A 26,362-nucleotide genomic window follows, 5' to 3' on the forward strand; every position below is an offset into this window, starting at 1 on the left:
TGTGGACATCAGTGAGTGTGGGAGATGACGTTATAATCTTTACCCCCCAGGTATAAGCCAGCAACCATCATATGTAAATATGTACTGAGGTGGCCTCCTACATCCCTCAAACTGAGGGTGGTGGGCTTAGAGCAGATACCCAGCCTCCAGGCTGGAAAGAGAGGGTGGTCCTAGCCAAAGCCTCAGGGTGGATGAGCAAAGGTCAGGGGCAGGTTAGGAGGGATGCAGTAATGAAGACAGCGATGCTGCTTCCCCTTTGTCCACGTGTCCCTCCCTCGCTTTCTGCTCCCTCCCTTCTCCTATCACAGTCTCTTCTTTCATCCGGGTCAAGATTCCTGGGAGAATTTGGACAGAGGTTAGGAACGTCCCAGGCTTCAGAGTCGGAGTCACAGGCATATAGAGCATTCTTTGACCTCACTGGGAACTTCAGCCAGCTTATGGGTTAACTGTCTCCACCTCCCAGACACCAATATTTCTATGTGCAGATGGTCACCAAGGCATTTTCACCTGACAAACACCCATCAAGAACCTACATTGTGCAAGACAAGGAATTAGGCGTGAAAGACACAGTCAAAAAAGATGTCAGAGAGATGCAATAGTTGATATTATTGTAGGGATTAAGGAAACATAGACCAGCTTGTAATTGGCAACATCTGTTAGTTCCTATCACAGCCCTTGTGTGGGGGGAAAGGGTGGTGCACAACTTAACTACATCAAAAACAAAATCTGTTGCCAATGAGTCAATTCCAACTCACAGTGACCCTATAGGACAGAGGAGCACTGACCCATTAGGTTTCTAAGGCTGTAATATTTACGAGAGTAGAATGCCAAGTCTTTCTCCCACAGAGCCACTGGTGGGTTTGAACCACTGACTTCTCAGTTAGCAGCCAAGCACTTAACCACTGTGCCACCAGGGTTCCCTTAACTACTCGGACATCTGAAAATGACCCTCGAGCACTCTCTTTTAGCTCCCCACCATCACTCAAAGCAAAGAGACACTCATAAAAGCAAACACAGGAAGAGGGTCCCATAACTCATCCAGTCTACTGGGTCCACGGCTTCCCAGTGGGGTCATGGCCATGAGAGGCACCCAGAGCTAGGTTCAGATCTTGGGTCTGTGCCAACAACCAGGAAACCTCAACTCAGACAAGTCTCCTGGCTCACGGAGCTTTGTTGAACCAAGAGGGCTGACTCGTACCTGGTGGGTAGTCAGAAAGATTCAGTGAAACCCAGCAGAGCGGCTGTCACATAGCGATTAAAAAGAAATTTCCTCTCATCCCACCAGTGATGTGACAGCTTTGGGTTTTAACTGACAGCATGGCCATTTCTCCCAACACATGAGCCCAGATAATTTTTCCTGAACTTTCTCTCCACACTTTAACAGCCAGCTAACAGGCGAGATGAAAAGTCTGATTTCTCAGTTCATTTCTGGGCTCTCAGAGACACAGAGTCTTCCCTGGAAGAACATGGTCCATAAAACAAAGACAGTCACGATGTCCAACAGAAATCTTTCTTGGAACCAATCAACGTGCCCCAAAGCTTGTACTTTCAAGAAACACAATTGCCCGAGCCTGTGTGGGATTTGGGGGCCTCAGCTATTTTCTATCGGTCAAAGACTGATTATCATGGAAATGTCCATAGATGTCTCTTGCCCTCAAATGGGCAAAAGGACACCGTGAGCCTCCACTTCCTCACTGGAACCAAAATCGTGAATTTGAGCCTACGCGCTGTTTATATCCTCGAGTAGAAGAGCCAGTTCTTCTAAAGAAAGCAAGTTATTTTGGTTCATTTTCTTCATACAAATGTGGCTCTGGATGTGATGACCTACTTGGTTTCTGCTGCAAGGCTTCTGATTTTTGTTATTGATTATCACTGATCGGGAAGCATGGGAGGCCCTGCTCGACTGGCCCCGTAGAATTATCAGTGTAAGTAAGGATAAGCAGACGTCCTGCTGGCACAATCTTCAACCACTCAGCTGCCCACTGAGGGATCGGTGGCTTAAACCCACCGGCTGCTCTGTCAGAGAAAAGACCTGGTGATGTGCTTCTGTGAAGATTTCCGTCTACGAAATCCTACGGGGCAGTTCCGCTCTGTCCTCTAGGACTGCTGTGAGTTGGCACATGACAACAACACAGAAGTATAAAGGGTAATGTGTTCAAGTCTGACCAGAGGTGCTTGGCAGAAAGGCCTGGTGATTTGCTTCCAAAAAATCAGTCACTGGAAACCCTAAGGGGCATGTTCCCCCTGTGACACACATGGTTTCGCCATGAGTCAGAGCTGACTCGATGGACAATTGATATGTTAAAGGAGGTGCTCTACAGAGGTTATGGCTCAAACACAGAAACAACTGTGAAGATGGTGCAGAACTGGGTATGCCTCGTTCTGTTACAGAAGGGGTCGGCGACTCGGCGGTTCCTAACAGCAAGAACCACCGGAGTTCCACTCCTTGCTTTGTGCTGGCCCACCCTGCCTTCTTCATCTCACTAAGCTCTGCTCAAAGAAGTCACCAGGTAAGGACCCCCTCTGACGATCTTCCCACACCATCCCTTCCAGGCTCCTCCCTGCCAGCGCCATCCCCTCCCGGCCTCCTTCTGGCTCATGTCTGCGCTGTACTAGGCTCCCTTCTGGCTGCCAGACTTGCCAAGGGCCTTAGCACCTACTGTTCCCTCTACTGGAAGATTCCTCCCCAAGTTCTCCACCTGTCTGGCCCCTTCTCATCCTTTGTTTCTTACCACAGGCCCGTGTGGACCAAAGTAGCCCCCTACACCCCAAGTTACCCTCTAGCACACCACCTCGTTTATTTCCTTCACAAGTTTATCACAAGGTGGAGATGTCCTGTCCCTTCATTAGATTCACTGCTCTTCAACTGTGTGTGTTTTGTGACTGCAAGGTCCTTGTCTATCTCATTCAGTGATGTGGCCCAATGGCTAGTGCTGTACCCAACATATAAACTGTGCTAAATGCTTATCTGTTTTTTTTAAATAAAAGATCTATTCATAATTTCAACTTCAAAGAAGAGGGTGATTTTAACAAACTTGTGGGAGCTCTGGTGGTGTAGTGTCTAAGGCATTTGACTGCTAACTAGAAGGCTGGCGGTTCAAACCCACCAGCCACTTTTCGGAAGGAAGGTTGGGCAATCTACTTCTGTAGAGATACTGCCTCAGAAACCCAAGGAGGGGTCGCTATGAGTTGGATCCAACTCGATGGCAGTGGGTTTGGTTTTTTTTTTGGTACCCAACTTGAGGATGCAGTGGCTAAAACTTAAAGGACAAGTAAGAATTAGCCAGATCAAAGAAGGTGATCAGGAAACAGTCCTTCTGCCATAAAAAAAAAGGTAGATTTCCATGCATTTGTGGGACTTTCTTTTTGTGAATATCCCACCTGTACCTGTTGTCACTGAGTTGATTCTGCCTTATAGCAACCTTATAGGACAGAGTAGAGCTGTTTCATAGGGTTTCCAAGGTTGTAAATCGTTATGGAAGCATACTGCCTCATCTTTCTTCCATATAGTAGCTGGTGGGTTTGAACTACTGACCCTTGGTTAACGGCCAAATACTTAACCACTCACTGTGTCACCAGGCCTCCTAAGTGTCCCACAGGGGTAGTATGTTTGCTTATGTTTGCATTAGGAAATGCATTAGGACCTGGGTCTTGGACTTGTCCTTTATGCTCTAAGCATCCCTGAAGGACTTGTGGATTAAGAAGAACCCTTCATTGGAGACTCTGATAGAAAATATGAACTCTTTCTTTCTTTCATTGTAACAACATTGCTGTCACTGAACAAGGAAGCAATCAGAATATTTAAAAATTAAAAGAGAAAAAATTTGCCATCTTCTCAACCCAAGTCATAGTGGCCTTACGTGTGTCATGGTAGAACTGGGCAAACTGACTTGTAGGGCAAGTCCATTTCGACTCATGCCAACTCCATGTGTGCTGAGTAGAACGTGTCCATAGGGTTTTCAAGGCTCCAACCTTTCAGCAGCAGATCACCAGGTCTGTCTTCGGACGTACCTCTGGACAGATTTGAACCTTCAACCTTTTACCAACAGTTGCATGCTTAACCATCTGCACTCCCCTAAAGGTTCGTGTCTTATATTACATTTTACTCTTATGTTACAGATATTATCAATGACATATGTGAGTTAAAAGGATGGGAACACTCCATGAACAGCATTCCCTTGATTGACACTCACTTGATTTTGACAAACTTCCGGCATGGCACCGTGTTCCTCACACATGTCTCAGTCAGCGGGTCGATGTCTTCCACGATGACAAAGGGTGCCTCCTCCAGGGTGACGATGCTCAGATGGTTGTCGTCTGGCTCACAGTCCGAGAAGGACTTGTACCTCGGCCACACGGCATGCCTCAGGCTCAGAGTCTGGTTCTCCCACTTGCCTACCTGCAGTACAAAGACAGAGACACACTGGTGTTTTCATGCACCTCTGACATCCACAGCGGCAACCTTTCACCAGAAGAGGCCTGGGAGAAGAAGAAACCCAGCTATTTTAAGGGCATCTGCTTAAAAAAAAAAAAAAAAAAAAAAAAAAAAAAAAACCGCAATTGAGACAATTCTAACTCATAGGGACCTATAGGGACAGAGTAGAACCACTCCACAGGGTTTCTAAGGCTATAAATCTTTACAGAAGCAAAGCTCAAACCAAACCATTGCTGTTGATTTTGATTCCAACTCATAGTGACCCATAGGAAAAGAGTAGAACTGTCCTAAAGGGTTTCCAAGGAAAGTCTTTATGGAAGCAGACTGCCTCATTTCTTTCCCACAGAGTATCTGGTGGATTCAACCCACTGACTCTTTGGTTAGCAGCTGAATGCTTTAACCAGATCTCCTAAGGGCATCTGCTTAGGTACCAAGAAAACCAGCAAGGCCCCTCTCCAGACTAAATACATGTGCCTCAGGGGCTGGGGTCCAAGCCCAGGTGCTGTCGGAGCTCCCAGGTGATCCCACTGTCCAGCCAGGTTGAGACCAGCTTCCATTACGGATACGGCATGTGCTTCTGGAATCGGGAAGGTCTGGGTTGTTGAATCCCTACCTCTGCATCAGCGAGCCCTTAACCATCATCCATTTCTCTTTTTTTATCTGAAAAACAGGCACAATTCCACCTTCAGTAGAAGGATGCTGTGGAACTGAATAAGACAATACATGAAAAGCCTTCAGCAGGGTCTGCCACATAGTGGGGACCCCACGTTCTTCTTCAGCAGTCCTGGTGGCACAGTGGTTAAGCGCTCAGCTGAGAACGTGAATGTAGCAGTTGGAACCCAGCCAGTGGCCGTGTGGGACAAAGACTTGGCAATCTGCGTCCACAGAGATTACAGCCCAGGAGCCCTCCGGGGTGGTTCTACTGTGTTACATAGGGTTGCTGTGAGTTGGAATCAAATTGATGGCCTACCATGTTTTTAAGGAAAGAAGAAAGCAAAATGGAAGAACATTAACAATGGGATAAGAAAGGGGAAAAAAAGGAGCAACAAAGGAGAGAAAGCTGAAGTGGAAAAGTGAGAAGAAATTGAGGGCTAGGGGAAAGATAACACAGGACAAAGCTGGCCAGGAAACAGAGGTGTCCGCTGAATCCCAGACAGGCTCCCACTGAAGCTGTAAATTCAGGGAACTTTTCCTAACCCTGCACAGAGGGAGAGTTTTACTGCTTAGCGTACATCAAGACCTGTCCAAACAGGATCGATCGTGCCCCCTCTGAGCAGCGTCGGCATCTTAGTGGAATCAAATGCAAGGCTGTATGTTTTGGACCTTAATTTCATTTGACAGCTTATTGGCATTATTCACACCCACACAGGGAGAGAGCTGCTCCCGCGTGGCACTTCCGTCTTCCTCCTCCCGCTCCCATGAACAACGGTGATGGCTTGGCCCTACAGGTCACCGCTGTATTTGTAATACTGATCTCAAGAAAAACACACTGCGTCTGAAAAGCTACACAGTGAGTCTCGGCTTGTCTGTTGACATGACCACTCCCCTCCCCTCCTGCAACATGCAATTCACCTGGAATGAAGGTCAGGCTCTTAAGGAGGGTGGAGACGCATCGGACACCGGGAGGGGTGGGGGGGTGGGAGGAGAGACAGCACTCAGGGCCCCCTGAGATGACCTCATCATCCAGGCTGGACAATTCTTGCTATTCTTAGAGAACCACCTCAAGTGGCCCATGACAGATGTGTCCAGCTTTGCTGACAGCTCTATTTATACGGTAGGACAGGCAGTAGACGAATTTAGTTAAGCCAACATGCCCATCCACTCACGCTATGGTATGTTACATGGACTGGGGAGAATGTTGAGCCCATCAGGGTCTTTATTCATTCAACATATGTTTATGGAACACCTACTATACGCTGGCCCCAGGCTGGGAACAAGAGGAATGACGCTCCTGCCTTTCTGGAACTATTGGTTAGCGACACTGCAAGGCAAAGCCCAAACCAGTGATAACAAACATGGAAACACATACATAGAGAGCCAAGCTTTTCCTCTGGGGCCATGTTGGATCAGCCCCTTTCTTCCTTCTGCTTCTCCTGGAAAACTCAAACACAACAGCCAGGAGAAGCTGGACGGTTCAGGAGTAAGAGCATGGGTTTTTCTTTTCTTTTTAGCAGACAGATGGTTTTCACTTATTTGTTTAAGGGATCCTTTGTTTACTGCGGTAAAAATACACGCAACAAAACACCAAACAACTATACCTCCATGTTTAGCTCAGTGACCTTGACCTCCTTCTTCAAGTTGTTCAGCCATTCTCACTGTCCTTCTCCAAATCACTCCCCCACCATGGACTTTTAGGGATTGTTTTGACATCAACATTTTCATTGTTTTGATCATAAAACCAAAAGTGTGCCAAGGAGGCATGGCTTCATCTCCTGCCCCTTTTCTTCTTCTTGCTTCCCCTCGGTTCAAAACCCTAGCATCTCTGAGTGAAAACTTCTTAGACGGCAGCAGGGCTCCATGTGTTTAAACCTCAACATGAAGAACCTATGGCTTCGGGCACAGTCATCATCTTGGCCCCAGTGTTGTCAGCTACAGAAGCTGTTAAGGTTAGTTTCTGTTATTTTATTGTATTGTATTTGTTGTTGTTGAGAAGAGAATGGCTTTTGGCATCAAACAGAACTGGGTCCTCATCCTGGCTTTTTCCAGTAGCTGGGGGAGCTCAGGGAGAGTCAGGCTCCGAGCTTCCCATTCTCCATCTGTGGATGGGACTGCGATATGCCTCCTAGGACCACTGTGAGGCTGGACCAAGCTAATGATGTACAGAGAGCATTGAGCACAGAGTCTAGTGTGTAATACACAAGACAGCTGCTGTTAGTTTGTTACTGTCAGCAGTTAAGACATAGCTCCAGTGCCATCTTATCTGTGAAGTTATTCCTGCTTCCCCTCATAAAAGAAAGCTTTGCACCTACCTCCGTCACAGCATTTTGATGCTATAATTATAACAAGGCCACTTTTATATACTTCTGCATAGTCAGGAAATGGGTCGGTATCACCACTTAGTTTAATCCCCACAAATCCCACATGGTAAGATTATTATCCTTTTTATGTAATGTGAATGTAACTTTACATTTCAGAGAACTCAAGTGCAGAGAGGTTATGTAACTGGCCCAGACTCATAGAGGGGGGGAGTGGCAGAACCCAGACTTGCATCATGGGGCTGTCAGAATCCAGATGTGTTTTTCACTATGTCAATGGTGCTTCTATTATTCAATCTGTGGTAACCAGGTCATAGAAGCCCTAGTGATGCGACAGTTAAGCACTTGGCTGCTAATCAAAAGGCTGGAGGTTCGAACCCACTCAGCTGCTCCCCAGAAGAAGACCTAGTGATCTGCTCCCGTAAAGACTGCAGCTCAGAAAACCCTGTGGGCAGGTCTACTCTGTCACATGGGGTTGTGACGCCTTGATGGCACTGAACAACATTGAATAACAAGGACTCTGTTATGGGGGCAGTGGTGGTCCGCTGCACAATTTTCGCCCAAGACTTTACTTAATTCCCAGCCAATGCACTTCATTTGCATCCCATCTGTCAGTGGAGGTTTACATGTTGCTATGGTGCTGAACAAGTTTCAGTGGAGCTTCCAGACTAAGAAAGATGAAGAAGAAAGGCTTGGTGATCTTCTTCTGAAAATCAGCCAATGAAAGAAAACGTTATGGATCACAAAGGTCCCATCTGCAGCCGACCAGAGGGTGGTGCAGGACTGGGTGGTATTTTGTTTCCTTATGCTTGGGGATGCTATGAATCAGAGGCCAACTTGATGGCCTCTAAGAACCACCACCATATTACAGCCTCCAGACCCTTCCTTCCTCACAGACATGGTCCCTGATGACCCCAGATGACCCTTTAACTGATAGGAACTTTGGTGATGCTATCATTTGCTATAATGTAGTCACTGACCATATCACATAGCCCATGCCATAGGAATTAGGTGAAAGTTCCAGGATGAGGCTGACTCATGGAGAGAGATTCTGCAAAGCTATTTAAGTTCCCAGAGCTCAACAACTTCCTAAGTCTTCTCCAAGTTCCCTTCCCTTCTTCCCAATATGTCCAAGTAAGTGCCCATGGGTTAGCCAAGGAGAATGGAGGCAAGAAGTGGGCGTGAAGAACTTGACCAGGAGCTGGTCTGCTGCTGTAACCACTGCCTTAGATCCTAAGGGCTCTTATTCCTTCTCTGAGAGTCGACTGGGTCACAACCAGCCTCCTCAGTATCTCATTATAGACATCAAAAACCCCAAGCCCAAGATTTTATACACCAGATAGGGGAGGACAAACAGTCTTGGTGCCACTCAATATTGCCACTCAACGTCAATGTAACTGATATTTACACTGAGTATAGTGTAAGCAACAAAGTTCCTACTTACATGGGGTTTTTATCCTAATGGAGAAGTTAGACTTGAGTCAAAGAGCCCTGGTGGCACAACGGTTAAATGCTTGGCTGCTAACCTAAAGGTTGGTGGCTCAAACCCACCCGGTGGCTCCAGGGAGAACGACCTGGTGATCTGCTTCTATAAAGATTAAAGCCTAGAAAACCCCATGGAGAAGTTCCACTTTGTCACATGAGGTGTCTTTGAGTTGAAAATTGACTTGACAGCTCCTAACAACAAAAACAGACTTGAATCAAATAATCATGAAAATAAGGTATCACACATACTCAGAGGGAAAAAAGGAAAGTTAACATAAGAGAGTTACAGGAGAATAGAAATGAGGGGAGGCTTCCCCAAGGACATGGCACTTAAGCTGAGATCAGGAATTTAGGTCCAGTTGAGACTGCAAATCTTTGGAGGCTCAGTTGACCTCATTAGTTGGGTCTTAGCCTACAATTCAGAGGAGAGAGAGAGTGGGTATTGTCTTTCAGATCTGTACAGATATAAGTTGTTCTCCCAACTCTTTTTCCTGATTTGGAATCAGCGCAGTCAATAGATCACTGGGAGAGGGTGAAGGTAGATTCTCGTCACTTGGCATTGACTTCTGGATCACAAACATGTTGAGGAAGCCTAGCACGTGGGAGAAAGGTAGCAGAGCCCAGTCTAACGGAATGCTTATCTCTGAAGAAGGGGTAAGAAGGATCTGTGGTCTAGGAAGAAGACAGGGGAAGAAAGAGTGGAGTCAGTGACTTGACTGGCAATTCTCCATGTGACATGAAAGCCAGTGGTACCAAGTCTGAGGTTTCCCTGAAAGCCTTCTGCTAACTCTTCTTCATTCTCTAGCTAACCACATGAGTTCAAATCCTAACTGGTCCAAGTCCTAGTGTGGTACTTTGGACAATGATGATGAGGTTGATCTTTATCATTTATTGGGTGTTTTCCAGGTCCAGTGCTAAGAGCTCTTCGTGAATTGTATGATTCAATCTTCAAAGAAGCTCTAGAAGGTAGATCTGATTATCTTCATTTTCATCACGAGGACACTGAGGCTTAAGGAGATCAGGGATCTTGTTCGGGTCACATCACAAGGGTCACAGTGGGAATCAGTCAGTGCAAATCTAGAGCACGGTCCACCCACAACTCCCCCACTTTGAAGTTTGTTGTTGTTGTTGTTATGTGCCGTCGAGTCGGCCCCGACTCATAGCGACCCCTCCTTGGGTTTCTGAGGCAGTATCACTACGGAAGTAGGATTGCCCAACCTTCCTTCCGAGGACTGGCCGGTGGGTTTGAACCGCCAGCCATCTGGTTAGCAGGCAAGTGCTTTAGCCACTATGCTACCAGAGCTCCTAAGTTTAGTTCCTTCTTATTTCAAAGAGAAAGAATACTGTTCTTCTCACAGAGCTTCTGTAAGGATTACATGACACAATTAAAAAGCAAGTGTCTGTTTTCACTATTCTGACTGTTTTAAATATTAACTCATACAATCCTAAAAATAACCCATGAATAAGGTCCTACCAGAAGTATCTCCATTTCATAGATGAAGAAACTGATACACCGAGAGTTTAAGTAATTTGTTCATGTTCACATGGGTTGGGAATGGCAGAACTTGGATTTAAACCCAGGATGTATTTTTAAATAAGTGAAGAAAGACAATTATAATTTTTTGTTGCTGGGAAAAACAAAGAATTTTACAGTAGAGAACCCTGAGAAATAATACTACCTTAAGGTCAACATCAATAATAAGTCGTTTTGATGATAGGTACCCTTGATGTGATGTGATGAGAGTGGTGCTTCACTTGTGTGGTCTTTCTCCAAAAATATTCATAACCCAATCAGATTGACTACATCTGTGGAAAGAGGGGATGGGGAATAACTTCAGCCAAAACAAGGCCAGGAGCTTACTGTGGGACAGACCACCAGTTGCTCATATGCAAGCTGAAGTCAAAGCTGAAGATAACTAACACAAGGCTACCAGAGCCAAAATATGACCTTGATTATATCCCTCCTGAATTTAGAGACCATCTAAAGAACAGATTGGTGTAATGAATACCAATGACCGAAAACCAGAGGAATTGTGGGATGACATCAAGAACATCATCCATAAAGAAAGAAAAAGGTCATTAAAAAGACAGGAAAGGAAGAAAAGACCAAAATGGATGTCAGAAGAGACTCTGAAACTTGCCCTTGAGTGGAGAGTAGCTAAAGCAAATGGAAGAAATAACAAGATGAAAGAGCTGAACAGAAGATTTCAAATAGCAGGTCGAGAAGACAAAGTCAATTATTCTCATGAAATGTGCAAAGACGTAGAGTTAGAAAACCAAAAGCAAAGAACATTCTCAGAATTTCTTAAGCTGAAAGAACTGAAGAAAAAATTCAGGCCTAGAGTTGCAATATTGAAAGATTCTATGGGCAAAATATCAAATGATGCAGGAAGCATCAAAAGAAGATGGAAGGAATACACAGTCACTGTACCAAAAAGAATTGGTTGATGTTCATCCATTTCAGGAAGAGGCATATGAACAAGAACCCATGGTATTAAAGGAAGAAGTCAAAGCTGCACTGAAGGAACTGGCAAAGAGCAAGGCAACAGAAATTGACAGAATACACATTGAGATGTTTCAACTAACGGATGCTGCACTGGAGGCACTTACTCGTCTATGCCAAGAAATTCAGAAGACAACTACCTGGTCAACTGACTGGAAGAGACCCATATTTGTACCCATTCCAAAGAAAGGTGATCCCACAGAATGTGGAAATTATCAAACAATATCATTAATATCGCATGCAAGTAAAATCTTGCTGAAGATAATTCAAAAATGGTTGCAGCAGTTTACTGACACAGAACTTCCAGAAATGCAAGCTAGATTCAGAAGAGAACATGGAACAAGGGATATCATTGCTGATGTCAGAAGGATCTTGCCTCAAAGCAGAGAAAACCAGAAAGATGTTTACTTGTGTTTTATTGACTATGCAAAAGCATTCAATTGTGTGGATTATAACAAATTATGGACAACATTGAGAAGAATAGGAATTCCAGAACACTTGATTGTGCTCATGAGGAACCTGCACATAGACCAGATGGCTGTTGTTCAAACAGAACAAGGGGATGCTGCATCAAAACCAGGAAGGGAATGTGTCATGGTTGTATGCTTTCAACATACTTATTTAATCTGTATGCTGAACAAATAATCTGAGAAGCTGGACTATATGAAGAAGAATGAGGCATTAGGATTGGAGGAAGACTCATTAACAACTTGTGATATGCAGACAATACAATTTTGCTTGCTGAAAGTGAGGATGACTTGTAACACTTATCAATGAAGATTAAAGACTTCAGTCTGCAGTATGGACTACATCTCAACACAAAGAAAACAAAAATCCTCACAACTGGACCAACAAGCAGCATCACCAATAAATGGAGAAGAGACTGAAGTTAAAGATTTCATATTACTTGGTTCCACAATCAACACCAATGGAAGCAGCAGTCAAGACATCAGATGATGTATTGCACTGGGCAAATCTACTGCAAAAGATCTCTTTCAAGTGCTGAAGAGCAAAGATGTCTCTTTGAAGAGTAAGGTGTGCCTAACCCAAGCCATGATATTCTCAATTGCCTCATATGCATGTGAGAGCTGGACAATGAATAAGGAAGACTGAAGAAGAGTTGATGCTTTTGAGTTGTGGTGTTAGTGAAGAATACTGAAAGTACCATGGACTGCTGAAAGAACTAACAAATCTGTCCCGGAAGAAGTATAACCATGGTGCTCCTTGGAAGTGTGAATGGCCAGACTTCATCTCAACTACCTTGTGATAATCCGAGAAGCCGGACTATATGAAGAAGAATTGATGCTTTTGAGTTGTGGTGTTGGCAAAGAATGCCGAGAGTACCATGGATTGCCAAAAGAACTAACAAATCAATTCTGGAAGAAATGCAGCCAGAATGCTCCTTGGAAGCGAGAATACCCAGACTTCGTCTCAACTACTTTGGTCATGTTGTCAGAAGGGACCATTCCCTGGAGAAGGATATCATGCTTGGTAAAGTGGAGGGTCAGCAAAGAAGGGGAAGGCCCTCAACAAAATGGATAGACACAGGTGCTGCAACAATGGGCTCAGGTAGAGCAAGGATTGAGAGGCTGGCACAGGACCGGGCAGTCGCCATGAGTCAGAGCTGATCAGATGGCAACTAACACGAACAATTGTGATAAACACATACACATGGAAGAGCTTAATATAATAGGAGAAACGGAATGTGGGGTATATGAGAACTCCATATGCTGCCTTTTCAATTTTTCTGTAAATCTAAAAAATTCTCAAATGTTTTGAAATTTCATTTTTTCAAAAAATATTTTTCTGAATCCAAAAGAGACTATCATTTAAAATAACAAACATATTTTCAGAGAGGTAGGCTAGCAGACTTACTGAGTGTGAACTCCAGCAGCAAACTACCTGGTCTCACCACTGATCAGCCAATTATCAGCTGTACAAATTATCAGCTGTGTCTCTTGGGTAAGTTGTTTCATGGCTCCTTGCCTCAGTTTCCTCATCTTAGAAACAGGGATGATGATAATGCTTTAACTCACAGCATTGCTGAGAGGACTAAATTAGTTAATATATGTAAAACTCCCAGAAGAATGCCCAACACAGGGTATGGCTTATGTGTTATTGTTTTGTTGTTGTTTAAGTCAGTTAAAAAAGCTTTAAAAGTGTGTTGTTCTGTGGGAGAGAGATCCAACAGATCTACCATCTCATGACCATAGTACTGGGGACACCAGACTCAACTGGCACAACAAAATACACAAAAGCCTTGTTCCTCATCCTACATTGGTGAGTAGCGACTGGGGTCTTAAAAGCTTTCAACTAGCCATGTAAGATGCAGCTAATGGTCTCCTATTGTTAGAAGTGAAGAAGAGTGCAAAAAAAAAAAAAAAAGGGGGGGGGGGCATTTGAAAGCAATCAGCCCTAGGACATGATGGACCTCGAGACCAGAAGAACTAGAGAACTAGATGGTGCCCCATTACCAACACCAATCACTCAGGAGGGGATCAAATCTGGAGATCCTGGATAGAATGGGAGGAAAAACATGGAACAAAATCCAAAAATTCAATAATGACCAGAATTACTGGTCGGATGGAATCTGGTGATACCCCCAACACTATGGTCCTGGGATACATTCTGGATCTGGAATAAAGCTCACTCCCAGAGGCTGGCTCTCATCCCAATAGTAAACAAGATGTACATACAGACCACTCAACCCAGGGTGATGCACCCACATACTCTATGGAAATGCATCCCTTGGAGCAATCGACCACAGGGCACCAGAGGGGCAACATTCACATGGAGAAAATGCAGGATACACAGGAGTGCGTAACTATGAGGGGCACAGGGGGAGGATTACTGGGCAGGGAGGGGAGGAGACTGGGTTAGGGTTGGGCATGGTAAATGGGGAGTGAAACGAAATGTACATGTAACGTTGAATGTAAAACAAGCTCTTAAAATAAAAATAAATAAATAAATAAAAGTGTGTTGCTGTTGTTGTTAGGTGCCGCCCAGTAGGCTCTGACTCGTAGCAACCCTATGTACAAGAGAACGAAATACTGCCTGGTCCTGTGCCTGCCTCATGATCCTTGCTATACCTGAGCCCAGCGTTGCAGTCGCTGTGTCAATCTATCTTGCTGAGGGCCTTCCCCTTTTTTGTTGACTCTCCACTTTACCAAGCATGATATCCTTCTCTAGGGAATGGCCCCTTCTGAAAACATGACCAAAGCAGTTGAGACGAAGTCTGGGTATTCTTGCTTCCAAGGAGCATTCTGGCTGCATTTCTTCCAGAACTGATTTGTTAGTTCTTTTGGCAATCCATGGTACTCTCAGCATTCTTTGCCAACACCACAACTCAAAAGCATCAACTCTTCTTTGGTCTTCCTTATTCATTGGTCCAACTCTCACACGCATAGGAGGTGAATGAAAATACTATGGCTTGGGTTAGGTGCACCTTAGTCTTCAAAGAGACACCTTTGCTCTTGAGCACTTTAAAGAAGTCTTTTGCAACAGATTTGCTCAATGCAATACATGATCTGATGTCTTGACTGCTGCTTCCACTGGTGTTGATTGTGGAACCAAGTAATATGAAATCTTTGATAACTTCAATCTTTTCTCCATTTATTGTGATGTGCTTATTGGTCCAGTTGTGAGGAATTTTGTTTTCTTTACATTGAGATGTAATCCATACTGCAGACTGAAGTCTTTAACCTTCATCAGTAAGTACTTCAAGTCACCTTCACTTTCAGCAAGCAAAATTGTTGTCTCCCTCCAATCCTGATGCCACATTCTTCTTCATATAGTCCAGCTTCTCGGATTATCATACAGAAGGAATAAATATGATGAAAAGATACAACCCTGATGCACTCCCTTGCTGATTTTAAACCATGCAGTGTCCCCTTGTTCTGTTCAAATGACAGCCTCCTGCTCTATGTACAGGTTCCTCATGAGCACAATCAAGTGTTCTGGAATTCCCATTCTTCTCAATATTATCTATAATTTGTTATGATCCACACAACTGAATGCCTTTGCATAGTCACTAAAACACAAGTAAACATCTTGCTGGTATTCTTTGCCTTGAGCCAAGATCCATCTGACATCAGCAATGACAGCCCTCGTTCCACGTCCTCCTCTGAATCCAGCTTGCATTTCTGGAAGTTCTCTGTCAATATACTGCTTCACTTCTTTCAGCTTGAGAAATGCCAAGCATATTCTTCCCTTTAGGTTTTCAAACTCCAGGTCTTTGCACATTTCATTGTGATAATTGACTTCGTCTTTTTGAGCTGATCTTTGAAATCTTCTGTTCAGCTCTTTTATCTTGTCATTTCTTCCATTTGCTTTAGCTACTCTCTGCTCAAGGGCAAGTTTCAGAGTCTCTTCTGACATCCATTTTGGTCTTTTCTTCCTTTCCTGTCTTTTTAATGACCTTTTTCTTTCTTCGTGGATGATGTTCTTTTTTTTTTTCCTTTCTTCATGGATGACGTTCTTAATATCATCCCACAATTCCTCTGATTTTTGGTTATTGGTGTTCAATCCATCAAATCTGTTCTTTAGGAGGGATATAATCAAGGTCATATTTTGGCTCTTGTGGACTTGTTTTAATTGTCTTCAGCTTCAACTTGAACTTGCATATGAGCAGTTGATGGTCTGTCCCACAGTAAGCTCCTGGCCTTGTTTTGGCTGAAGATGTTGAGCTTCTCCATGGCCTCTCACCACAGATGTAGTCGATCTGACTCCTGTGTATTCCATATGGCAAAGTCCACATGTATAGCACTGTTTGTGTTGTTGTAAAAAGGTATTTGCAATGAATAAGTCATTGGTCCTGCAAAATTCTATCATGTGATCTCTGGAATTATTTCTGTCACCAAGGCCATATTTTCCAACTACTAGTGATTTTTCTTTCTTTCCAACTTTTGCATTCCAATCACCAGTGATAATCAACACACCCTGACTGAATGTTTGGTCAATTTCAGACTGCAGAAGTTGGTAAAAATCTTTAATTTCCTCATCTTTGGCTTTAGTGGTTGGTGCGTACATTTGAACAGTAGTCATATTAACCGGTCTTCTTTGTAGGCATATGGATATTATCCTATCACTGACAGCATTGTATTTCAGGATAGATCTTGAAATATTCTTTGTGACGATGAATGCCACACCATTCTTCTTCAATTTATCATTCCTGGCATAGTAGATCATATGGCTGTCTGATTCAAAATGGCCAAAACCAGTCCATTTCAGCTCACTAATGCCTAGGATGGGAGCTCTGGTAGCATAGTGGCTAAGGCACTTGACTGCTAACCAGAAGGCTGGCGGTTCAAACCCACCAGCCACTCCTCGGAAGGAAGGTTGGGCAATTCTACTTCTGTAGTGATACTGCCTCGGAAACCCAAGGAGGGGTCGCTATGAGTCGGGGCCGACTCGACGGCAAACAACAACAACAACAACAACAACAACAACAATGCCTAGGATATTGATCTTTATGTGTTCCATTTCAGTTTTGACAACTTCCAATTTTCCAAGATTCGTACTTCATACAGTCCATGTTCCAATTATTAATGGATATTTGCAGCTGTTTCTTCTCATTTTGAGTCGTGCCACATCAGCAAACAGAGCTTTGAAAGTTTTACTCCATCCTCATCATTAAGGTTGGCTGTACTCTGAGGCGGCAGCTCTTCCCCAGTCGTATTTTAAGTGCCTTCTGACTTGAGGGGCTCATCTTCTGGCAATATATCGGAAAATGTTTCAGGGCTATTCACAAAGTTTTCCAGTAATGTATCAGTGCTTCACTGCTATTCGTAAGGTTTTCACTGGCCAATTGTTTGAGAAGCAGATGACCCCTTCCTCCTTCTGAGTGTGTCTTAGTCTGTAAGCTCCACTGAAATCTGTCCACCACGGGGGACCCTGCCGGTATTTGAAATACCAGTGACGTAGCCTCCAGCCTCACAGCAACACACAAGCCACCACAGTATGACAAATTGACAGACAAGTGGTGATTTAAAAGTGTAGTAAATAGTATCTCATGTTTCAATTCTCTAAGAGCATTTCTTGATGCTAACTTAACTTTGACGTGGGCACAGTTCTTCCTACTTTTGTGATTTTAATCACAAATCATGCTTTTCTCTACATTTTCCCCTGGGTTCTGTAAAGAACCTCCTGCAGTTTTTGCCTGCTGATCATCCATTTCTCTTTTTCTCATGACACCGTATCGATTTTCCTTCAGTGAACACCACTGCTTCCATCTTCAAGAATGGGCACCTGTCCTTTGGTGAATCAGTACATTCCATTCCCCTCCTCACAGAGACTGACTCAGGAAAGGGGATGTGACCCAACCTGAGCCAATGGGAGTTTCTCCTGGGACTTCTCCTGAGACTATTAGGAGGCGGTGGCCCTGACAGAAGAACATGCCTGACCTTGAGTTGAGAGCAAAGAATCAGGGAGAGGAGTAAGATTATCCTCAACCTTCATGATGAGGATGGAGTAAAACTTTCAAACCTCTGTTTGCTGATGTGGCACAACTCAAAATGAGAAGAACCACCTGGAAATATCCATTAATAATTGGAACAGGGACTGTATGAAGTACTAATCTTGGAAAATTGAAAGTTGTCAAAAATGATGACACTGTTTGAGGTTTTATCAAAGTACAAGTTGGCAGGCCCTGGGTACTTATTATGTATCAGGCACCATCCTTAACACCATCTGAATCCTCAAAAACACCCTACACACAAGAAAAAGGAGTGGGCAGAGGGTTTCTAAGTCTATTATACTGTTTCTGTACTTAAAAGCCATCCCAAACTTACCCAAACAGGCTGTGTGGGAGTAGTAAAAAAAAAAAAAAAAAAAATCCTCTACCTCTAAAATACGCTGTATTTTGGCGATAAACCATTGAGTATTTTTGGCAAGTCTACTGAAGTTTTGAGGACAGAAAAAATAATTGACCTCTGATGGAGAAAAGTGATTTTACTAAAAGAAGTATTAAGGGAGGAAATTAACTTTGTCATGATTTTTTTAATCTGTTCTTATTAATAAAATTTGAATAGCATGCTTTCAGAAAGCTTATTGCTCCTTAACTCCTAGACAGCGTTGTGTGAAAGGGCAGCGACTACATATTGAAATGTTCAGCCAGTATTTCTCCGAGCAGAGATAATTTCATCACTAGGAGCTGTCGGTGTCGAGTTAATAGCCACCCCTTCGCGTCTGGATAAAATGCAGGGGCCTCTGGGCTGCAAAGGCTGAGAGAAGCCAGGTTACCAGTTGTGTGGTTCACCTTTCTAAGGCATCTGAGCATTTGATCTTATTGATCAACCGACGAAATGCTTACAGAAGAGACTCACCTCCTAATTGGTCTCTGGCGCTCCGGGCCACGCCCTAAAGAGATGGATCTAAACACTAAGTCATTGATCTGCTGCTGTCATGTGCCACTGAGTCAATTCTGGCTCACAGCAAATTTACAGGACAGAGCGGAACAACCCCAGAGGGTTCCTAGGTTGTGATCTTCATGGGAGCAGACTGCCAGGTCTCTTCCCCCATGAAGCTGTGAGTGGGTTCCAACCACCAACCTTTTGGTTAGCAGCCAAGCGCTTAACCATTGTGTCGGCTAGGGCTCCGATGTCATAGATCTACACTTGCTTAAATCCTTCTACCACTCACGCTGCCTACAGACCATCCAGACTCCCTTTAACGTTAAAGGGATCTGTGCAGTACGGGTCCCAAGAACCTCACCACACATACACTCTCTCCCCTCCCTTCTTTCTCATACCCTATACACACTCTCTTATCAGAAGACAAACAAACATACTCATATGCCTTCACACATATATACACTTACACACACTCACAACTAAATATGCACACCTACCCGTACATATATGTATACTCACTCATCCAACACACGTGCACATTTCACAGTAAAATATATATCACTCACATCCATAGACACAATTAAACATGTACACACCTATACACATGTACAGTCACACATGAACCCACACGCACACCTACATACATATGTGAACTCATACATACACACATGTACACTCATACCTACCCATACTAACAATACACACATATACACACATGCACACACTCCTACACACATTCTCACACCGACATACATATATTTGCACAACTACAGATGCACACGGTATCCTCACACCTGTATACACATGAACTCATATGCGTACATATGATACTAACATACACTGATGTTTTGGCACCAAACACACCCTGAACAACCCGTCTCTCAGCCTGTGCTTCTACCATTTCCTCCACCAGGAACCCCTCTCTTTAGCAGTGCCGCCTGCGGACAGCCCAGCCATTCTCTCCAGGCCCAGCTCCATGCCGCTTGTCCGAACCTCCAGCCCATTCTCTTTCCCTCTTTACTTCTCTCACTTATTCACGCATGAACTCAACTAACAGGTGCTGGGTGTTTGTACCATGCCAGGCCCTAGAGCTACAATGGGGGACAATCCAGGCATGATGTCCACCCTGAGAATGCCTGTGTAGTTAAAGAGAAGAAGTCAAAGCTCGCGAACAGTACCGTGAGGTAATCGCCTGATGGGGGCAAGCGGAGGCGCAGAGCAGCGCACACTTGCCTACTCTGAATGGGAATCACAAGATACTTCTGGCAGGAAGGCTTCCCATATCGGAGCTTCTCGGGGCAGCCGAAGTGTGCAGGGGGCAGAGGGGCGAACTACTGAAGACTTTTAATCAGTGATCGGTGGTAAGATCATTGTAGTATATTCAAACACTTCTTTCCAATGCAGTGCAGAGAAAGCGTCTGTGGTGCAAAGATTCTGAAAGGAGGGTGCCAGTTAGCAGGCGGCTGCATTAGTCTGGATGAAAGAGGTTGGTAGCCTGACGAGAGGGCCCCAGTGGTGAGGCTGGCATGAGTGCCAGCAATCTTTACACAGCAGGATCAACTGAGCTTAGGGACTGTCTACAAGTGGGGGGTGAGTGCCCAGTGCACCTTAAATCCCAGTCTGTAATTTACAACCATGTACCCCAAGTTGAAGGGAACAGAGTGCTACTCATATGCCAGCTCAATAAATATTTGCTGGAAACTGAACCCAATTCTGGCTGCCACACTCCTGACACTTCTACTTAGAATTCAAAGTTAAAAGAAGAAAGCTGCCCGCTTTCTCAGCTTCTCTCCTCGGAGACAAAACAGTAGGGATTGTGAAATTAAAAATCAGAGAGGAGATTTATTAAAATCAGCGATGGATGTTCACAGTGCCTGTGCCAGGTTGACAGGCCACGGCCAGTGCACCAGGTCGTTTCATGACTAAGGGGCCATGGGCCTTAACAACAACACTCCACATGTGCGAAACACAGGCAAACATTTCACTCTAGTTAATAAGCAGTGATTTACTCCTAAGCTGCAGGAAATATGAGTAATTAACTCTTTAGGAAGATGAGCTTAAGGAGGAAAACAAAGCAAATAGGAGGCCGATTTCTCTCCACCTGCGATAGAAAGTCCTCCAAAGGACAGGCGACAAATGGCCGGGAAGGAAATGTAACACTGATTTCATGTCTACATTCAGCATAAACAGCACCACTGACCAGCATCACTTCCCGGCCTCTGCATCACAAGCAAGTGGAGAGGTTCACACACATGGAGTTTTGTGCTTGGGGCCGACGCTGGGACCCTTGAGATGAGAATGTGACGGACCTGGAAAGCACGGCAAAGCATCTGAGCCCCTGTGGGGCCTGACATTGAGCTGAGGTGTGCTTTATAGAGAAGTGCCCAGTGGAGGGCAATGACTTTTTCTTTAACCAACAAAACAAAAAAATCAGTTGCTGTTAAGTCAATTTCACTCCTGGTGGCCACACATGTGTCAGAGTAGAACTGGCTTCCATGACGTTTTCAATGGCTTCCAACTCCTGGCAGCCACATGCGTGTCAGAGTAGAACTGCCTTCCATGATGTTTTCAATGGCTATGATGTTTCGGAGGGAAGTTGTCAGGCCTGTCTTCCGAGGACCTCTGGATAGTCGACCCTCCAACCTTACGATTACTAGCCAGAAGTTGTAACCCATTTGCACCACACAGGGCCTCCTTTCTAGCCAATAGCTGATCTAAAGTTCATCCAAGATGGTAGAACCTGCTGAAACTCAGAGCAATATCACGTCAGAACCCAGCTTTCCTCTGTATGGTATCAAGCTTCTCCAAGGAAATTGCTAGGAAGCAGGTGGAGGTCAAACCTACTGTGACCTCAGTGACACAGGGCCTCCAGGGGAAACTAAGAGCTGATCTCCAGACACTCAGAGGAAGTGCTTGCTTCTCTGGCTGCACTGTCGTTAACACGATCACTGCAGAGGGCGGTGGATGGACCCTGAGCCGGAGCGGGAACTCCTCCTTGGTCGCTGGCTGATTAAATGCAGGCTCCGGCACCTCCACACTGTCTGAGGGAAAGCTGACTTTCCTACCAGGATTCTAGATCCTTCTTTCTAGGCAGCCTAAGGACCACATGTGGACGAGCACCATGCCTGCGGCTCCCAGCCGGACTAAATGCAGCACAAGAGAAAGATGGAAAGCCTGCTTCCTGGCTTCCTTATGTAACCAGTGGCAATTGCCAGTGGATCTAAATGACTTTAATCAGCTATTAGAGCCTTAATTAAATTCCTCTCAGTTGAAATTTTCGAATTGCCTAATTGTTACACAGCTCACATTAGAGCAGTTGATTTTTTTTTTTTTTTTCTCTGATAATAACTGCTCTCAGGATAATCTAGTATCTTTACAGATAACGGTATCAGCAGCCTCAGAACCTGCACTGATGCAGTTGTTCAGGGAGATGGATTTTGGGCACCTTGGTCCATGATGACCCCATTTTTTGCTTCTGTTCTCCTCTTGAGGCTCAGCCAACAGCAGAACTCAAACTCTCTTGAGGCTTTGCCAACAGCAGAAGTACTCGACTTTGTTCAAGCCCCAATTGAAAACTGAAGGTCTATGGGACAATGGGTGGCCACTTTCTTCAAGAGTCTGTTTATCATCTTTAGTTTGCCACAGTTCCTCTGCACCCAAGGTTCTCAGGATGGACAGAAGTTCTATTTCTTTGGTTTGCTTTCAATTCTTTGTGTGCCCTTGAAAAAACAAAATAAAAGTGATGTGTCCCTGTAATTAGCTAACCAGTTAATAGTGTTTTCTTTTTCTTTTCTGGGTCCCTCTAAGAATGAGAGAACATTAGAGACTTGAAAAATCAGCACAAAACTACAAAGGAGCTCTCTTGTAATCACTAATTAATGCTCGGAATAGGCTCTTGGGAGGCCATTGTGTAACTTCTGTATCAGTCAGTCCTCCATGGGCTGTAATAATACCTAGTAAATAATTAATGAGTATAACAACTGGTACTCGCTGATGCACTGTGAGGACCCCAACATGCATTTGCTCATTTCACCCTGAGAACCCTGTAAGGAAAAGGCCATCACTACCCTAATTTGAAGGAGCCCTGGTAGCACAGTGCCTAAGGCACTTGACTGCTAACCAAAGGCTGGCGGTTCAAACCCACCAGCCACTCCTTGGAAGGAGGGTTGGGCAATCTACTTCCGTAGCAATACTGTCTCGGAAACCCAAGGAGGGGTCGCTATGAGTTGAGCCCGACTCCGTGCAAACAACAACAACAACCCTCATTTGAAGGAGCTCTGGTAGCATAGTGCCTAAGGCACTTGACTGCTAACCAGAAGGCTGGCAGTTCAAACCCACCAGCCACTCCTTGGAAGGAAGGTTGGGCAATCTACTTCCGTACTGATACCGCCTTGGAAACCCAAGGAGGGGTCTCTATGAGTCAGGTCCGACTTGACGGCACGTAACAACAACAACAACCCTCATTTGACAGGAGGGGAAACTGAGAGCTTAAGTGACTTGTTCAAGATCAATCAGCTAGTGACAGGACTTGGAATCTGAGTCGGGCCATCTGACTTCAGAGCCTAGGGCCATCAGCCCTACACAGCACTCCTATGAGTACGATCACATTTGCCTTGGGAAATATCAAGGCAAACAAGAGCAGTTCACTGTGTGGAGGATCAGTTAGAAGAAATGACCACCTTACAGCAGAAAGGGGGTGCTCTGGGGAGTTGGAACACTTGAGTTCAGGCTCCAGGTATGTATCATTCTTCCCCTTCATGCTGTTAGCCATCATCTAATTGGCCCCTGACTCACGGTGACCCCATGAGTAACAGAAGCCAACGGTTGTGACCCACAGGGTCTTCGCTGGCTAATTTTTAGAAGTAGGTCTCCAGGCCTTTCCTCCTGATCTGTCTTAGTCTGGAAGCTCCATTCAAACCCATCGAGCATCACAGCAACACACCAGCCTCCACTGACGGACAGGTGATGGCCACATGTGAAGTGCCCTGGCTGGGACTCGAACCCAGGCCTCCTACATGGAAAGTGAGAATTCCACTACTGGACCACCACTGCTCTCTTTCCTCTTTGGGGGCACGGGGCTATCATTTTCCTTCTCTATCAGAGCAGGCAATGGTTGTATGCCATTTTTATTTCCTCAACCAAATGGACTCTGCTATAGGCCATGGATTGCATCGTGGAAAAAGCCCCTAACAGCTGGCAGGCAGGAAGCCGTCCCACCCAGGCCTGAGCCTGAATTCCACTGCAACAACATGGACACCCAAAAGGCGATTAGAATAACAAATCAAGGGGGAAAATCAACCGCTTAAATGTGAGCTGGGTGACAATTAGGTAATTTGGGGATTTCAACCAAGAGGAATGTAATTAAGGCCCTAACAGCTGATTAGCCTTCTTCTTCACTCCATGGTGATCTCCATCCATTACATAAGGCGCACTCCAAAGGGAGGCTTCCATTTCTGTATCACGTTGTACTGAGATGCTGACAGCCAAGATGACACGATGCTGTGTCTGTTATTATGAAACATGAGCAAACATGAACTTAGCTGAACTCCTTAAAGGGCTACTGTCCTGGAGAAGAAAGCTGTAAGGCATATAGGTCTGTGAAAGAGTCCAGGAAGAGACGAAGGGCAATGGGACAAGCTAAACAACTGGAAGGAACTCTGGTGGCATAGTACCTGAGGCACTTGACTGCTAACCAGAAGGCTGGCGGTTCAAACCAACCAGCCACTCCTCACAAGGAAGGTTGGGCAATCTACTTCCGTAGTGATACTGCCTTGGAAACCCAAGGAGGGGTCACTATGAGTTGGGTCTGACTTGACAGCAAATAACAACAACAACAACAAACAACTGGAATGGGGAGGCAGAGATGAACACATAATAGTGGCTGAGAACTTGGCCCAAGTTCCCTCCCCTGTAACAATATCATGGTAACTATTATTATTTTCCAGATCGTCACAAAGACAGTTTAGAAATGCGGGAAGGGTTGGCACTGAACCTGCTTGTGTGCTTTTTCTGGGTAAACTTCAGGGATCAGTGTAGCTTCCACTTGTAAGATAAATGAAACGCTACTTGCAATCTGGCAGAGGAAACAGCCTTTGTGGGGAGTATTTACCTGAATGATAGTTAACTTTTGTTCCCTCAGCAGGGTTGCCAATAAGAGTTACGACGTGGTTGAGAGAGACACATGCCGACGCTGGGCTGATAGCTAAAATGATAGGGATTTTCATTTGGTGGGATCGTCCATTGATTCCTAAAACGTGTAAAAGACCAAACCCACTGCTGTCGAGTCAATTCCAACTCATAGCGACGCTACAGCACAGAGAAGAACTGTTCCATGGGGTTTCCAAGGTTGTAATCTTTATGGAGGAGCTCTGGTGGTGTAGTGCCTAAGGCAATTGACTGCTAACCAGAAGGCTGACGGTTCAAACCCACCAGCCACTCCTTGGAAGGAAGGTTGGGCAATCTACTTCCGTAGTGATACTGCCTTAGAAACCCAAGGAGCGGTTGCTATGAGTCGGGTCCGACTCGATGGCAAATAAAAACAAAACAACAACGTTTATGGAGGCAGACTGCCACATCTTTCTCCCATAGCGCAACTGGTGGTTCCAACTGCTGATCTTTTGGTTATCAACTGAATGCCTTAACCACTGTGCCGCTCAAACTCACTGCCACTGAGTTGATTACAAGTCATAGCAACCCCCACACTGGGTTTCCAAGGCTGTAACCTTTATGGAAGCAGACTGCCCAATCTTTCTTCCATGGAGCAACTGGTGGACTCAAACCACCAACCTTTTGGTTAACAGCCAAATGCCATTAAAACCACTGCACTGGCAGAGCTCCTTACTGTGTGGCTGGGCTCCTCAATTCATTCTTACCAGCCTGGAAAAAACGATAAGGTTGAGTATGCACATGAGTGCGGAGGCCTCCTCTTACTTCCTGGCAACTACGCATTTTTCAGTGAAAACCTTAAAAAGTGGCAAAATGTTTGGCTAAATGTGTAACAGGTTCTAAAAGGAGATGAGATCATTAAAGTGCAGAATAAGGAAGAAGGAGGCTCCCATGCATCCAGCTTGACTCAAGGGGCATCCATGGCCAGATGCTGATGGACTGCCTCACTCAGCATTATGCAAAAACGTCAATTCCACCTGGACCTCGGCCCTGAACATTCAGCGTTAATCTCAAACGTTGCCAGTGTTGCAGAGTTTTCAGGAAAGGTTATAGGACCTGGGGTTATCGATCCATTGAAAGCCTTTCATCCCCTCGCCAGTGGAAGTTGCTGGGTTGTGAAAGTTGACATGTTTGGAACTTGGTGTCAGGTCTCCAACAGGCATTTGTTCTTCTGTATCTGGGGCAAAACAATACATTTTGATCTTGAGATGGACAACTTTCACTTTCCAAATGAAAGAGTGAGCCCAGAGTTGGTGCCTGAGGCCCTGCCAGTTACATGAAGGCACTGACCAAAACCCTGGTGCTGGGTACCATCCATGCCTGGGAAGAAATGCACACCAATCAGAGCTTCAATCTGCCTTAGAGAAGGTGGTCCTCTGTGTGTCGTTTTTCTATGCTTGGCTCTGGCCCCAAATGACTTTGCTTTTTTGCTTCAGGCTTGTCTGAGCCC

General features: G+C 44.9%; 1 protein-coding gene across 1 annotated transcript in view; it reads right to left on the reverse strand.

Annotated features, from left to right (window-relative positions):
* GRIN2A (glutamate ionotropic receptor NMDA type subunit 2A) overlaps positions 1 to 26,362 on the reverse strand; it is a 538,812-nt gene that overhangs the window by 108,240 nt on the left and 404,210 nt on the right. The window contains exon 5 of the mRNA XM_007939726.1: positions 4,194 to 4,399. Coding sequence (XP_007937917.1) covers positions 4,194 to 4,399 — 206 coding nt within the window. The remainder of the gene's footprint in view (positions 1 to 4,193; positions 4,400 to 26,362) is intronic.

Source organism: Orycteropus afer, unplaced genomic scaffold (assembly GCF_000298275.1).
Source record: "Orycteropus afer afer isolate SDZICR_OR568_19922 unplaced genomic scaffold, OryAfe1.0 scaffold00061, whole genome shotgun sequence".
NCBI classification, from domain to species: Eukaryota; Metazoa; Chordata; class Mammalia; order Tubulidentata; family Orycteropodidae; genus Orycteropus; species Orycteropus afer.